Genomic DNA, 17,126 nt, shown 5'->3' on the forward strand with positions numbered 1-17,126 from the left:
GGTTATATCTGGAACAGGTCATGGGCAAAACTGGAAAATGGACAGAATCTGTTGTTAGCTCCCTCCTTCTACTCTGCCCTTGCCACATAGGCCATGGGCTTTTTTCTGCTGTTTGGGTGCCAATGTGTTACCCTGTGAGCTTCTTTAGCAAGGACCTTCCTAGTCTATCCTTAATAGGTCAAGAGCATCTAGCATCTCAACATTTGTCATATAAATGGACAGAGAATAAACCAACTCATCATAAGCATTATGTTCTGAATACATATCTATATATGTGTGTGTGTCTGAATACACATATATGTGTGTGTGTATATATGTATCTGAATATATATATTTCATATTAGAAGAGAATTTCTGGAGGGAACAATATTTAACCTAAAGGATTGACTTGCTAATAAGAGAATTTCAGGCATAAGGGAGACTATTTCCAAGGGGAGATGAGGTGGGATACATGTGACTTTAAATCCCATGATGAGAAATTTCCATGTCATTTTGCTTTATTTTAGAGTAGCCCCTGATTTGAGAAATGGTCCCAAAATTCTAGATAAGAAAAGTTTAGGGTATATTGTTTAGAAAATGAATAGGCAGATTTCACATCATTTCAATTCATGGGTAGCATATTAAAGCTCGTATAGTCCTTTTACACAATGGGCCACCTTGAACAAGGCCCCATGGTCCGAGACACCATTGCCGTAATTCACTCTGTTGCTCTCCAGCAGGTCCGACAGACACTGCATCAGCTTGTTTTTTAGGCCGTAATTCCTGACTCAGGTTAGTCCATGACTTCCGCTCACATTCTGCCTCCAATCCAGTTTTGACTTCACTAGTGATATTCATTGCCTAGTATCTGATTGGGCCAATCTCCTGAAAGAGCTTTAGCCTTGCCAGCTGTTTGGCATGAAGACCGACTGACTGCTCAATAGCCCTTTTCTGCCCCCTTCTGTTGTGAGTCTGCATGTGCCCAGCTGGGCCCAATTTCATTCTATTCATTCATTCATTAGTAATTTATTGAATGTTTGTCATGGGCCAAGTCCTGTCCTAGGTGCTTGTGGTATATAGAAAAAAAAAAAATTTCTGTAGTCACGGAAATTGCAAATGGGAATTTCATCTTAAGCTAGCCCCATACTCTGAAGGGAATGCTTTCAAACAGGAATAACCTTGACAGAGACTCAAATTTGGCTAAATTTTAAGAGGGAGTTAGTATCAATTACAAGGGAAAATTGCTGCACAGAGAGAAGACAATAAAGAAGGCGTCCTAATCTATTTTGGTTAATCTTACCAATAAAGACGATGGGCAATCTGGATGCTTTGCAATGAGCGGTGTAACAGGAGCTGCACTAGAGGACTTTCAAGGTTCCATTCAAACTTGACAGCCTGAAATAAGAGATACAATTACTTTTTTTTTTTCCTCAGTAGCAAAATTATAGCAGAATAAAGAAGGACCTGAGAGGCTTGAGAATAGACTGGCAGAAAACAGCATAAACATTTTAACAGAATGTTAATATTATACGGATAGCTTTATTAGCTGGTGTATAACTAATAACAGAGCACACACATATCATACAATCTGGGTTTGTATAGTTTTCCTCCTTTTCTTATCTCTGCTTTAGTATCAGAGGATAATAAATAAGAGCAGGTGGTTGATGGACTTCAGCCATGCCTAGGTGGACACTAATGGCACACACACACACAAAAATAATAGGAACAAGTGTCTTGGATATAAAAATGGCATACTGGAGTTCGTGTCATGGTGTGCAGAAAAGAATCTGACTAGGAACCATGAGGTTGAGGATTCGATCCCTGGCCTCCCTCAGTGGGTTAAGGATCTGGCGTTGCTATGGCTGTGGCATAGGCTGGCAGCTACAGCTCTGATTAGAGCCCTAGCCTGGGAACCTCCATATGCCATGGGTGTGGCCCGAAAAAGACACACACACACAAAGGCATTATTAAGCAATAGATGTTTCTCCTCTTTTGGAGATGAAATAAACACACACTCAAAGTCTTTTTTTTTTTTTTTTGTCTTTTTGCTATTTCTTTGGGCCTCTCCCGCGGCATATGGAGCTTCCCGGGCTAGGGGTCCAATCGGAGCTGTAGCCACCGGCCTACGCCAGAGCCACAGCAACGCGGGATCCGAGCCGCGTCTGCAACCTACACCACAGCTCACGGCAACGCCGGATCGTTAACCCACTGAGCAAGGCCAGGGATCAAACCCGCAACCTCATGGTTCCTAGTTGGATTCGTTAACCACTGCGCCACGACGGGAACTCCTCAAAGTCTTAACTGGAATTATCAACTGAGTATTAACCTGTAGACTGAAGTTTTACTTACAGAGTTCAAAGCTGACTTTTGCCACTATAAGCCACCCATACTCAAATTTGCCATTCTTCATCTCCATTATAAACACCTTTCTAACGTTTTCTAGGATTCCTAACCTGGTAGAAAACATAGGCAGCAGTAGCAAGCCTTAATACCCTTAGAGATGTAATTTAGACCTCCACCTGTATTCCACAGGGACTTCACCATCAGCAGTCAGTATCTGGGCCCCAGGTTTTCTTCCTAGCTTCCTAAAAATGCTCATTCCTGCTTGAGAAGCAAAATTTCTACCATTTATTGTCCAATAAGTTAAGTCACACACACACACACACACACACACACACACACACACACACAAACACAGAGTTTGAGCCACTGTGAGTTTTACATCACAGTACAGACAGCAGAAAAAAGTGGGTACAACACTCATTCAACAAATACCTGAGGAAATAGCCCAGTATGCTAATCATCCTCAAGGATGGGAATGTTTATAAATTCCCAAAGTGTGAGAATGTCAAAGATGATTTCAGCAAATTTGCATAAACTCCCTATGCTGTCTGAATGTACAAAGACTATAATGCATGTTTGTCTTCAAGTGCATCTACGGCCTTCTTCAACTTCATGCTGATACTGGACTGACTAGACCATGAATTGCATTTATACACTTATAGTGAACATATTCTATGAGCATATGAGGAAGAGAGATGTCTCAGAACTTACTTCCATTCTTCTCTTAGCTTTCCTTTTATTTATTTTTATTATTTACTTTATTTATTTGCTTTTCAGAGTGGTACCTAAAGCATAAGGAAGTTTCCAGGCTAGGAGGTGAATCGGAGCTGCAGCTGCTGGCCTACATCACAGTCACAGCAACACCAAATCCGAGCTGCATCTGCAACCTATGCTACAGCTTATGGAAATTCAGGACCATTAACCCACTAAGCGCGGCCAGGGATCGAACCCACGTCCTCATGGATACTCGTTGGGTTCATTACCACTGAACCACATTGGGAACTCCTACTTCTAAACCAGCTCTCTCATTAGGAGGCCTTCAGAGAAGTGAAGATTCTGTTTGCAAAGTACTGTAACATTCAAGGGTATTAACAGAGGCTCCCCACTTCAGTCTCAGGATCTCCTGTCTTCAATTCAAAGCCCGAGGCACCTGGCATTTGAAGTAACTTGTAACTGCAATCTGGCCTTTCAGATAAGGAAACTTCTGTGTTATGAGCAAAACAAAAGAAAAGAAAAACACAAAGACTCTTTTAGACCTATGCTATGCAGCATTCAGTATACAATTAACTTGGAAAAAAATTATTGTTTGTATTTTGGATATTCAGTCATATACATGAACATTTGTAAAATGTGTACTTGTTTATATTTCAAAATATTCAGCCTAAATCAGTTCTTGATCGTATTTCTACATAAATTTATATTATTTTCCAAAATTACTCCAATATTGTGATATTTGATGTTGTCATAAAACTGTACTATCTGGCAGCAGAATTTGGTTATGAGAAACTACTTTTATAAGATTTATAATTAATATTAGGATAGAGGAAAAGCAAGGAAAATATAATGAGCAGCTGCCCAGTAAATGACTATTTTCTACATAACACTTATTTGGTTAAGTATTTATTATTTTACATGCAGTCAAATACAGATATTTTCATCTCAAGCATTTCTACTTTTTCTCTGTTCTAATTAATAAGTGAAGTCATTTTTTAAAAAAAATTTTCTCTTTTGGCATTTCTATATCTTTTTTGTAACTACCAGTTTTGACTAGTGAATGCCTGCAGTACCCATATTGACATATGAGCTATAATTTAGCCCTTTGGCTAGCCAAGATGCAATTATCACTTTTATGTAGTCGATTGTTGATTCACTGTGAACTGTTTTAGAGAATTATTGGTTAAAATCCTGGAATCCCTTGGCAACTTTGCTGTTCTTACCTGAACTAGCTGTGGGAGATATTCCAGTAGTTCATCATTCAAGAGGTTGTCTAATTGTTGAACTGCCACTCTACGAATTTCTTGATCTGGAAAACTAATACAAAGTAAATACATCTATTAAGCTGTTAATAGTATAAAGTAATGCATGAAAATATTAAGAAAATAGAGAATTAATTTCACTCCATTGCATTAGACAAAATAATTTCACCATCAGGTTAATCATTAGCACCAAAAAATTGCTATTTTTTCATTTTCTGTACTCTCCTGTGGACTGCAGTACAAAGTTCTTTTGACTAGACCTTGGAAATGTGGGTTTAAGACAGATTCTTGCCAGCTTACCTGCTTATAAAATGCAATTTATCGTATATCTAAAATATTTTCTAAAATAGTATAAAAAATCTGCTTATTATTTAGCCATATATTTGTTAGATAAATTATTACCAGCTGGAGACCTGATGGCTTATATGGCTAAAAATGAGAGGTAATATATTTAAATGAGTTTTTGCCAAATGATCATGAAAACCAGAAATCTAGAGTGTATTACAATAGAAAAGTACAAATAATATAATACTGCTAAACCTTACTAGACTAAGTTCTTGAGGGTAACTGTACCTTAATCATTTTTGGACTGCACATGCCTATTGTAAGATTTAGCACCAACTAGACACATTAAAAGTTTGTTACCTTCATAAATTTATGAAGGTAATTAGTATTTGAAACCCTACACTCACCCTCCATATTGGCAGGTTTCACATCTGTGGATACAGAGGGTGGATTGTACTATGATGCAAATTTATTTAAGGGACTTGAGCATCCCCATTTTGGTATCTGAAGGAGTCCTGGAAGTAATCCTTTGAGGATACTGAGGGACAACTGTGTTCCAAGGAAAATTTATCCTCAGATGGGCTCCTCTGATTGCCATCATCTTGCTCCATCAGAAGAATTGGATTCAATTATCTCTGAGCTCCTGGGAAGTGCCAAAGATAACTTTGACACCACACTGCTTGACATGATTCATAGATATAACAAGGGCATTGGTAAGAGTAATTAGTTTTAAACAAGTCCTAAAAAATTAATGCACATAGGAGTTCCTGCTGTGGTGCAGTATGTTAAGGATCCAACAATGTCTCTGGCAGCGTGGGTTCAATCCCCAGCCTGTCATGGTAAATTAAGGACCTGGTGGTGTTGTAGCTGTGGCATAGGTCACAGCTCAGCTTGGATTCAATCCCTGGCCTGGGAACTTCCATATGCTGTGGGTGAGGCCAAAAAAGAAAAGAAAAAAAAAAAAACAATGCACATAATTTAAAACAGTAATTCATGTAAAAACAAAGCGAATAAACAAAACCCCCAAAACCTTTTGTATGGGAACTAACGGAACACTCTTCAACCAGTGAGGTGAGAGCTCTAAAGATTGGCTCCCAATATTGTGGAGGTCAGAAAACTTTAGTCTTTAATGCTCAGTCTCTTTTCAGCATGTCAGGTTACTGAAGGGTGAAATGGATACTATGCAGCTACAGCATAAAGGAAAAAATGGCATTGCTTAGTATTTCTCAACTGTCCTTGATAGCAGTTTGAAATGTAAGGCTTAAACAGGTTACATATTTTCCCTTCATTTAAACTGAGCATTTTTAATGGCAATAAGAATTTCACTTCCAAGGTTAGCCATTCAAAACCCTTATTTCTGACCTGCGAACTTTTCCATAATTTTCTCCTTACAAACATTCTAGCAAGGAGACCTAGTGAGAACTGTAGTCCAGGCACATCTCATGAAGTACTGCTAAGGTCAGAAGACCTTAGCATAACATCAAGCACAGATGGAGAGTAGAAAGGATGTAATAAAAATGTAAAGCTGAAAGAAGGTCAGCTTGTTTTAGCACACTAAGACTTTATTTTCTCCTAACTAAATGTGATTGACTCTAATTTATTGCTCTCAATTACTAAACCATTTGTCTGTGGCTTGTAGACATGAAGGTCAGTTTGAGGACAATAAGTCTCAGAAGAAATACTTATTTTGGTACATTTCATTGTCTAAGTAATGATTTAGGCCAGATACTAGTCATCCACGCTTTCTTGTGTGTCTATCTTATTGATGTGAAAGACAACAAAGAAGAAAAATAGAAAACAAACATCACAACAAAACTCTTTGGGGAACACTGAACCTCTAATTATGTATTTATTTCCAAACACTAGAATGTAAACTACTTGAAAGCAGAAAATTTTTGCCTATTTTGTTCACAGATGTGTCCCTATCATTAGATTGGCAGACACCCTTCACATGTTTATTTGAGAGACATCTAAACTGAATTAATTATCTTTCCACCTAAAACATCTCTAGTACCAGACTTCTGTCCTGCAGTCTGTGTTACCATTTTTCTCCAGTAATGGAGGTCTGAAATTTTAATGGTAATATTTTTCTCCTTCCCTGCTCTCTTCATTAAAAATTCCCCTTTCCATCTGGTGAAATTCTATTCATCCTTGAAGTCAAAGTTCAAGCATCAACTTACTGGTGAAGGTGTTCCAGCCACTCTCTAGCCCCCTGCTGAGTCATCATGTCTTTCTCTTTGGGATTCTATACAAATGGTTGAGGTGAGCTCATTAATTTATGAATCCCTGTCCAGGCACAGTTAACTAAGTTTGTGAAATTCCTGGCAGTCTCTTATATTTACATCTCATTAGTTTCCAAGTTCTGATTTTTCTATCCTAATGGCTCTAGCATCTATGCTTCCTTTCAATTTCTTCTGCAACTATCTGGGATAGGCCATAATCATCTCATGCTAGTATTAGGATTTTTTTTTTTTTCTTTTTAGGGCCACACCCATGACGTATGGAAATTCCCAGGCTAGGAGTCGAACCAGAATTGCAACCTCCAGCATACGCCACAGCCACAGCAAGAGGGGATCATAGCCACATCTGTGACCTACACCACAGCTTACAGCAACCCCAGATCCTTAATCCACTGAGTGAGGCCAGGGACCAAACCCCCATTCTCACAGATACTAGTTGGGGTCTTAACCTGCTGAGCCATAACTGGAACTCCAGCATTTTTCATAGTAATACCTCATAAAATTTCCTAAATTATTTTGTTAGTTCATTTATCATAAAACATTAAATTGTTTTCTATTTCCAATGAAACTTTCAGGCCCATATTATTCATATATTCAAGCCTAGCTGAACATTCTAGATTTTTCTACTACTGTAATACTGAATAAACTGCTCTGTCTCATTAGTATATATATATTTTTTGCCTTTTTTTTTTCAGGGCTGCACCCACAGCATATGAAGGTTCCCAGGCTAGGGATCTAATTGGAGCTATAGCCGCTGGCCTACACCACAGCCATAGCAACACAGAATCCTTAACCCACTGAGCGAGGCGGGGATCAAACCCGCAACCCCATGGTTCCTAGTGGGATTCATTTCCGCTGCACCAGTGCCACGATGGGAACTCCTAATATTTTTATTGTGAAAATGCTATGTTTATTCTCACCTTTGTAAGCACTGTAATCTCTGCTTGGAATACCCTCCCTTCTTTTCTTAAAGTCTAGTCCTTCAAAGTGTGGATCAAATTCCCTTGAAGGCCATCACACCAATATTTAGCAATCACTTCTCCGAACTTCCAAGGGCATGGATTGGTTAGCTCCATTGGGTAATTAGGATATGCTAGGGTATGTTTTAGGATTTATTTTTTTACATATGTGTCCTCATTCCGCAACTAGTGAATAAATCAAATGAAGATAAGTTTTGTTCTATCTTCTTTATTCCTAGAATTTAGTGCCATGCTCCATACATGTTGCGTGATTAATAAAAATGCATTGATCATGATGACAATAATGAGGAAAATCGTACTATGGAGCTCATCTTATTTCCTGTGCTCTGAAATAATTTATATTGGTAGCAATAGGTTTAATCCCACAAACTCCACGTACAAATTCCAGATTTTTTTTCCCCTCTCAGTCAAAAGAGTAAGAGAAAAACAAATCTAAAGACAATGGTAAAGAAGGGTTTATTTATTCATTTATTTCTTCAGACTCCTCGGGAACAGGAGAAAAAAAGAAACTAGTAACATGTGGATAGTACAGTCCAAAAGGAAAATTATATATTTGTATTAATATGTGAGAATGCTAGGAAGAACGTTTTTGCACTTTATAGAAAGAGATGTCTCTTTTTATCCATTACTGTTGCTTGAAGTTCAGAAAGAAATTGGAAGAGAATTTGCCAAGAAATGAACCATATGACTTCCTGGGAAGTGACTAAGGCCTAACGACATTAAAGCATAATCCAAATATAACTTGAATTTGACTATTTTAGGAAGAGTTGGCCACATTAAAAGAGATGCTGGCAGTGCTGGTGAAGTTCCTGGAAATGGGCTCTTTCATACATTGCTAGCAGTATATAGCAACACGTATTTACAAAGAATCTTTAAAATTTTCTTATTCCTTAATCTAGCAATTCTACTTTGGGAATTTATCCTATGAAAATAATCAAATAGGTGTGAGGGTTATAAGTATGCAAACAAAACTGGAAATAATATAAATATCTAAAAATAAGCAATTAAGTTAAATGTACCATGACCATACAGTAAAATATATGCAGTCATTAAAAATATTGATAGGATTTAATAATATGAGCATATTGTGAAAAAATTGTACAGTATAATGCCAATTAGAAAAACATGTGTATTTTTTCATATGCTTAACAAAAAAGATGGGAAAGGAAGGATCAAGATATGAATACTAACTATCTGGATAAAAATGTCATGTATGACTGTATTTTTCTTTTTTATGCTTTGTTTTTAAAGTTTTTCAAACTATCTATATGAAGGCTTTATTGGTTACTCAACAAATAATAATTTTTAAAACAAGTCTCATTCAACTAATTATGAAAATATGTTAATAACTGCAAATTTATTTCCACTAGCAAAAAGATCCAAACCACATGCCCTTTTAAGAGCGCACATTGTCGAGTAAAAGAACAAGCCTCATATTTTTCAGTTGATTTAGAATATTCTTTTAACATAATAGGCCCAAATTGGGATCTCTGTCTCTGAAGAATTTATGCTTAATACCTTTTCAGGGCCACGAACTCAGCCACAGATCAATGGACAAATATGTTCCACAAATCCTGGCATTTCTTTCCTGTGATGTTGTCTGAAACTATGTAAACATTCTTTGGGGATATAGTTGTTGGTATTTCATGCTCAGTAACTTGCTCCTATGTGAGGTGAGGGCTCCTCATGTTAGTTCTCTGACTGTGGTGTGATATTTACACTCTGAAATGTCATATGTATCAGAAGAACTGCAACCTACTTTGAATTTTCCACAAGCCGGGTTATTGTACTTTCCAATGACCTGATTTGCTTGAAAAATAAATATAATATTTGCTAATAATAAAACAGAGCCACTCTCTAGTGAGCCTGCTAACCTTGAGATTATTGATTACTGTAGGCACAGACATAACACCTTGAGTCTGGGAAATAAACAAAAATCTCCTTAGAAGATTCATCAGGCTGATATCAACTAGGTCCTCATTTATTTATAAGAAGTTTCTTTATAATCACTCAGAAAAAAGATAACGTAAGTGGAGATCTATCTATTTGGATGTATTAAAAAGATACAATGTCAGTAAAATTACATTTCTTGTTGAGGAAGAGATCATGTAAGATGAAACAAATTTTCATTTATTACAAATTTTTTAAAAATTAAGTGTAACAAGAGTCTGTGTGGGAGTTCCCACTGTGGCTCAGTGGAAATGAGCCCGACATATAGCTATGAGGATGCAGGTTTGATCCCTGGCCTTGCTTAGTGGGCTAATGATCCGGCGTTTCCGTGAGCTGCAGTGTAGGTTGCAGATGCAGCTAAGAGCTGGCATTTCTGTGACTGTGGTGTAGGCCTGCAGCTATAGCTCCAATCAACCCCTAGCCTGGGAACTTCCATATGCCACAGGTGTGGCCCTAAGAAAAACAGTCTATTTGAAATAATCACTTATTTAAGGTTATTCATATATTTAAAAATGTCCATTTAAGAAACTTTACATTATTTAATTTAGTTTCCCAAACATGTCTGAATAGAGAAGCAAAACCAATTATACTCAAAAGCAAAAACATCAAGACTGACTTACTATTCAATTTTACATGAAACTCATATAAAACTGTGATTCTATATTCTATATATTCAGGGTTTAGCTGCCTCTTAATTGAGCTAATTGCATCTCTTGGATTTCTAAAAGGACATGACACTACAGCTAAGATAAATACAACCCTGTACCGTAATTTTTAAGGAAGTAACTAAAAATAGCACACTGTCCATTGAGGACATTCAGACACAAAGAAAAAATACTCCTTGAAGACTATTGTAAAAGTTGATAAAAGGAATTTAAGACATGTAGCTAAAAACCTCAAAATATGAAAAAAATTAAGTAAAATTAAAGCAAATTCAAGATAAACATTTTTTTTTTTTCTGTGTCACACTTGCAGCATATGGAGGTTTCCAGGCTTGAGCTGTAGCCACTGGCCTACACCAGAGCTCACAGCAACACCGGATCTTAACCCACCAAGTGAGGCGAGGGACTGAATTCCCATCCTCATGGATGCTAGTCAGATTCGTTTCTGCTGAGCCATGACAGTAACTCCCAAGATAAACATTTTTAAAAGAAACTTCAGTGAAATATCACCTCTATATTTGGACACAAATATAGGGTAAACACAAAGTTTAAAGCAAGCTGAGAATTAAGTTGGACCTATAGTCTTTACATGGGCAGGAAAGGAAGAGTATCAAGCATTTAGGCAATTCTTTGGCTCAAAGTAGAAGCAGAAACTGACCAATGGTTAGTTAGTTCTCTACAATCAAAGTTCTCTATTTTTGCTTTTTTTTTCAGGACACTTTTACACTTTTAAAAATTAAGGAAGAGTTTAAAGCTTTTTTGTTCTATCAATAATTACCAATCAGTAATAAAAACAGGATATTTAAGAAATATTTATCAATTCATTTTAAATGACATTACATATTAACCATGAACAATATGTTTCTACAAAATATAGCTGGTATTTTCACAAAGACACTAAAAAATGAGAAGAATGCTTTTGTTTAACATTTTTGTCTTTAATGTACAGCTTAATAGAACACAACTGAATTCTCCTATATGCTTTTGCATTGACTATTGCAATAATGCATGTCATGTAGTCTCTGGAAAACTGCACTCTACACTCAGTAGTGAATGAGTGTGACAAAGAAAATGACATTTTAGAATTATTTTGGAAATAATTTCAACCTTGTGACATCACTGTAAACATCTTGAGGATTGTAGACCTCACTTTGAAAACTTCTGATGTACAACATAGTTTTGGCATGTGTTGTTGCAGTGCGGCCATAAGTCAAGGGGTCAGCGTCTGTGCTCTAAGGCAGCAGCATCGACCTATGTCTTCCCTGATTGAAATATTGGTTTTGAAGTCATCTGACAACATTCAGACTTGGGAATTGTCATTCCTCCTCTTTTCCCTCCAACATACAATTCTACTCACCTCAGAGGGCTAGAGGAGTATCACAAAGGATTCAGACAAACTTCAACAGGACCAGTGGAGTTGTAAAGTGAAATTTCAACAGAAAAATTCATCTTTCTACTTTATTCATTTGACTTGTTATTTTGTCATTTCTACTCCTTTTCTACTTTCTTCCCAAATCAGTTTTTCTCTTTTGTTTGTTTTTTTTTAGTTTGAAAACTGATATAGGGTCAATAATTTACTCAAAGAATTTTTGAAGTGATGGGTGAAAGCCAAATGCAATGTAACAAATGTCAACCTTTAAAAAAAGCAACTTGGAGTAAACTGAAAAGCAAAGAAATCTGAGATCAAATTTAAGTGTAACATAAATGTCAAACTTCAGAAGACACAGTATGAATTCATGCAGAATGCCATGAGGCTATTCACAGTTAAAAGCCCCAATGTCAGGTTAGAATTAGAAAACCATCAGAAGTACAGAACTGTTTTTTCCAATAGGTTTTGAATCTGATGACACACTCAGCATCATCTTGGAAGAAAAATGTCAATATGAATATCTATGCTATGTTTCTAGTACTAAAACCAATCATATGTGACAGAAGAAATTTTTTTCTAGGAAAAGTGGTGAGTAAGGCTTCTTTAAGATAATTGTCAACCTCTATCTAGTGAATAATTCATGGTCTTTCAAGGATTTTCATATGATTACTGAATATTAGAACTCAAGGAAATTTGGAGACCTTGTTCAATCTCCTAGTTATACAGATGAAGAAACAAACTGAGAGTTTGAGCTATTTTCCTAAGGCCATTTGTTGGTGACACTGAAACTAGAATTCAAATATCTGGAATACTCAGCCAGTACTTCTAGCAAAGTTACTTTATCTTTTGACGTATATATGCTTATATATAGTGTACAAAACTAACTTGGGTGTATTTTTATTTTAGTTCATTCTAAATGGATCAATAATAGAGACATATAAGAGTGGTCAGAGCAATTTGTCAATTGGACTGGGCATGGATCCCATCATGAATTAGAAGGAATAAGAATGAGTCATAGGCCCAAGAAAATATAGGAATTGTTCAGATATTTCCTGATAGATAGTCTAAGGACCAATACATAGACATTGGGAATAAACTATAGAGACATAGTATTAATTAATTAATATTATTTATAATTAAATAATATTTATTGATTTTGTTCCTTTTTATGATTATACTTTGACTTTATTCATGGACAGGATTAGAAAGGCACTATAGAGATTACACAATGGAGAAATTCTGTGTTTGGATGCATTAAATGTTATGAGAAAAACAGTATGATGATAAGAAAGAATAAGGGATTTTGAATCTAAATATGAAGGTCCTTCTTTTACCTTTTATAAACACTTCCTGCAGCTGAATACCAAAAAAAAAAAAACAACCTCATCAAAAAATGGGCACATCTAAACAGACAACTCTCCAAAGAAGACATACAGCTAGCCAAAAAACACATGAAAAGATGTTCAATATCACTCATTATTAGAGAAATGCAAATCAAAACCTCTACACCAGGCAGAATGGCCATCATCAAAAAGTCTACAAACAATAAATGCTGGAGAGGGTATGGAGCAAAGGGAACCCTATTATACTCCTGGTGGAAATGTAAATTGGTGCAACCACTGTGGAAAATAGTATGGAGATTCCTCAGAAAACTAACAATAGCATTACCATTTGATCCAGCAATCCCACTCCTGGGCATCTATCCAGAGACAACCATGACTCAGAAAGATACATGTACTCCAATGTTCTGTATACAAGAGTATATACTCTTGCAGCACTATATACAAGAGCCAAGACATAGAAACAACCTAAATGTCCATTGACAGAGGAGTAGTTAAAGAAGATGTGGTACATGTACACAATGGAATATCACTAAGCCATTAAAAGGAAATAAATAATGGGATTTGCAGCAACCTGGATGGACCTAGAAATTATCATGCTAAGTGAAGTCAGTCAGACAGTGAGACACCAACATCGATGCTATCAATTGCATGTGGAATCTAAAAAAAGGACACAATGAACTTCTTTGCAGAATAGACACTGACTCACAGACTTTGAAAAACTTATGGTTTCCAAAGGAGATGGGTTGGGGGGTGGGGGGATGGGCTGGGGGTTTGGGATGGAAACGCTATAAAATTGGGTTGTGATGATCATTGCACAACTACAAATGTAATAAAATTCACTGCGTAATTAAAAAGATAAAAAAAAACACTTAAAAAAAGAAAGAATAAGGATTTTGAATCTAAATATGAAGGACCTCTTTTACCTTCTGTGCTCTGTCTCTAAACCAATTTATCTATACCCTTTACTTAATTCCCATCCTCCTCAGGGTGATTTCCAGATTGGGACCTCTCACTTAGATAGCTTTCTTGTACCACCATCAGGCACTTAAGCACACCTCAAAGCCAGCATACGAAAGCCTGAACTGCAGGGTTCTTGTTCTTCTTTTATAATCTATTTGCCACTCTGTGTGCCCCATCTATGGGAATTCTTCTATTATCTACCAATATAAAACAGAAAGCTAGAAGTAATCTTTGACACCCTTCTTTTTCACTGCCCATCCCCATTCAATCCTGTCATTTTTACTCCTAAACATTCTGATTCTGTTCATTTACTTATGTCATCACTACCACCTTCCCAGGTTGACTTGCCATCCTCAGACATCTGGACCATATCCATAACTTCCTAAGTCATCTTCTCTCATCTACTTTTGCCTCCCTCATCAAACTCATGCTATATTCAGAAACCAGAATGACCTTTTTTTTTTCTGAAAATTTTTTTTGGCCACACCCACAGCATACAGAAGTTCCTGAGCCAGGGATGGAACCCACACCACAGTAGTGACCCAAGCCACTGCAGTGACATCCTTAACCTGCTAGGCCACAAGAGAACTCCTACCATGATTTTTGAAAGTTGCAAGTCAAAGTATTCTTTCACTTAAACTCATTTATGCCTTCTGGTTGCTATTAGAATAAAGTCCAAGTTGCTTAACATGGTTCTGTTGAGACATCTTTAACATGGCCTTCCAGTTCCATCTGAACATATCTTTCATCTTACATCACACACTCCTTCCTTGGACCCTGGCATGCTGGCTCTCTTCCAGTGTCTTAAAAGCAGTTTCTGCATTTCATAATTCTGTCTTCCCAGGAAACTCTTACTCTCTCCTTTCACCAATTTATTCCCACTCATCTCTGATCTGAATTCAAAAATAATTTCCTTAAGGAAGACTTGCCACACTCTGGAGAAAAGGTTTGAATCCTTTATTATATGCTATCATAGAACCGTGTGCTTTTTTACTTAGAGCTGTTATAATACCTGTTTCAATTTATAATTTGGTAATGGTCTCTTTCTCCCCACCTCCAATAAACTGAAACTCCATAAAAGCAAGATTATGTTTCTTTTTGCTTAATATTCTAGCTTCAGGACCTAATGAAGTGCATAGCATGAATAGGCCATCAATAAGTACCTATTAAGTGAATGAATAGACAAACTGGGCTTCAATTTCTTCATCTGTAAAAAGGAGAAAAGTAAAATGGGGGAATTTGTTGCTAGAAATATTAAAGAGATTGTTTTGTAGGTCAAATCACACATTGTGAAAGTGCTCACAAGCTATAAGTCACTATTCAATTGCCAAATATTTACTAGTTGATAACTCTTCTATCATATACATTTTGACAAGTGAATTTAAGCTTATTTAAGTTTATTAGACATGAAATCACTCCCATGATTTTATTGCTATTTATAACAAGGCAGTGAAAAAATATGAAAACTCTTACTTCTTAAAAATATAGTTATGATGAAGACGATGGCAATGAAAAGAATGATTGGTAGCATTTATTGAAAACTCTCATAAGTACTTTATCCTATAAAGTATATGGTGCTTTTTACTGCTGTTTTATAGATAAGGAAACTTGTCCAAAGTCATTCAAGTAATAAGTGGCAGAGACAGATATGTTTGATTTCAAAGCTTATGTTGTCAACCGTGAAATGTGTAAGCAACTCCAGAAACTCTTTAAAAATACACAAAGGCAAGAAACATATCTTTGGGTTTATGCAATTCTATGTTCACTTTTAGTATATCATCTTGACGTTCCCTTCATGGAGAATACTGAAATTTTCACATTTTTCTCTTTTATAGACATACTTATCTCTAATTATATTCATATTTTTCCTTCTCCCACCTAAGAGGAACAAATTACTCTCTTTCCTTGGATAAATTCCCATTTGCATTTTTGATCCAGGCTGTTGGTACCATTTCATTTTTCACTTCACCCATCCTTGTTTTCTTAAATTCCTTCTTGCATCCTTCCTCTCAGTTTGTAATCATGCCTTAATCTCTTTTATTTAAACAAACTTTTGAACTCCAAAATCTTTCTCTCCCTCCAACTTTAGTGATTTTCTTGCCTTTACTATCAATTTTATTCCAAGAGCCACAATTATTTCCCTCCATTCCTTCCTCAGGAACTTGAAGTATGGCATTCAACTTTATGACCCAAATTTGCTTTCTTCTGGTAATCTTGTCTGGTTAATGATGTAATTATCTATCATTTACCCAAGTCAGAAAGTTCAACGTCTTCCTTATATCCTGTTCCTTTTTCACTTTCCTCTGAAATGCTTCCCAAATCTTCTCTGAAAATTTCTACAGATGCTTAGATCAGGCCCAGACCATTTTTCAAGTAGACTATTTCAATACCTGGTATCTATCTAATATTTAACATCTACCTAATATCCTTGCTCTTCTTCTATTCTTTTTAAAGTCTATCCTTTATATTGATTACATAATTATCTTTGTATTAAATAGCTTTGATTGTATGACTCCCATTCTTCCATGGGCTGCAGTAAAGTCAGTTCACAGTAACCACCTGACTCATGTGGCCTCAAACAATGTTAACTGAACCTACCTTTTCAACCTTGTCTTCCAGTACAATTCCCTAATATTATATTAATAAATTACTAATTATTCTCTGAACCTCCATAATTGTGCCTCTGCTAGTCTTTCTTCCATGAATGCCGTTTCTTCTCTTCTCCACTTAGGAAATTCCTGAGAATGTTTAAAGTCAGAATTCAATTCCTTTGTGAAGCTTTTATTATTTACTCTGAAGGAATTTGCCTCTCTCTTCCTTGGGAGCATACAATACTTACTACTTTGATTATAGTATAGAGTATATTGTGTGGTGATCTTCAGTGTGAGTCTTTTCTTCTAAACTGTACATTTTTAGAGACAGTCACTATCGCTTTTGGTTTTTTGATTCATTGCATGTCAATTTCCAGGTACACATATTTTTGCTCAGTAAATAAACAGAAAGGATATACCATTATTCATCACTTGATTATTTAGTCAA

General features: G+C 36.2%; 1 protein-coding gene across 1 annotated transcript in view; it reads right to left on the minus strand.

Moving 5' to 3' along the window:
• Positions 1 to 17,126, minus strand: part of PIK3C2G (phosphatidylinositol-4-phosphate 3-kinase catalytic subunit type 2 gamma) — a 360,083-nt gene that overhangs the window by 208,216 nt on the left and 134,741 nt on the right. The window contains exons 17-18 of the mRNA XM_047787464.1: positions 4,260 to 4,353; positions 1,280 to 1,374 (exon numbers count right to left, since the gene is read on the minus strand). Of these exons, the coding sequence (XP_047643420.1) occupies positions 1,280 to 1,374; positions 4,260 to 4,353 (189 nt within the window). The remainder of the gene's footprint in view (positions 1 to 1,279; positions 1,375 to 4,259; positions 4,354 to 17,126) is intronic.

Source organism: Phacochoerus africanus, chromosome 7 (assembly GCF_016906955.1).
Source record: "Phacochoerus africanus isolate WHEZ1 chromosome 7, ROS_Pafr_v1, whole genome shotgun sequence".
NCBI classification, from domain to species: domain Eukaryota; kingdom Metazoa; phylum Chordata; class Mammalia; order Artiodactyla; family Suidae; genus Phacochoerus; species Phacochoerus africanus.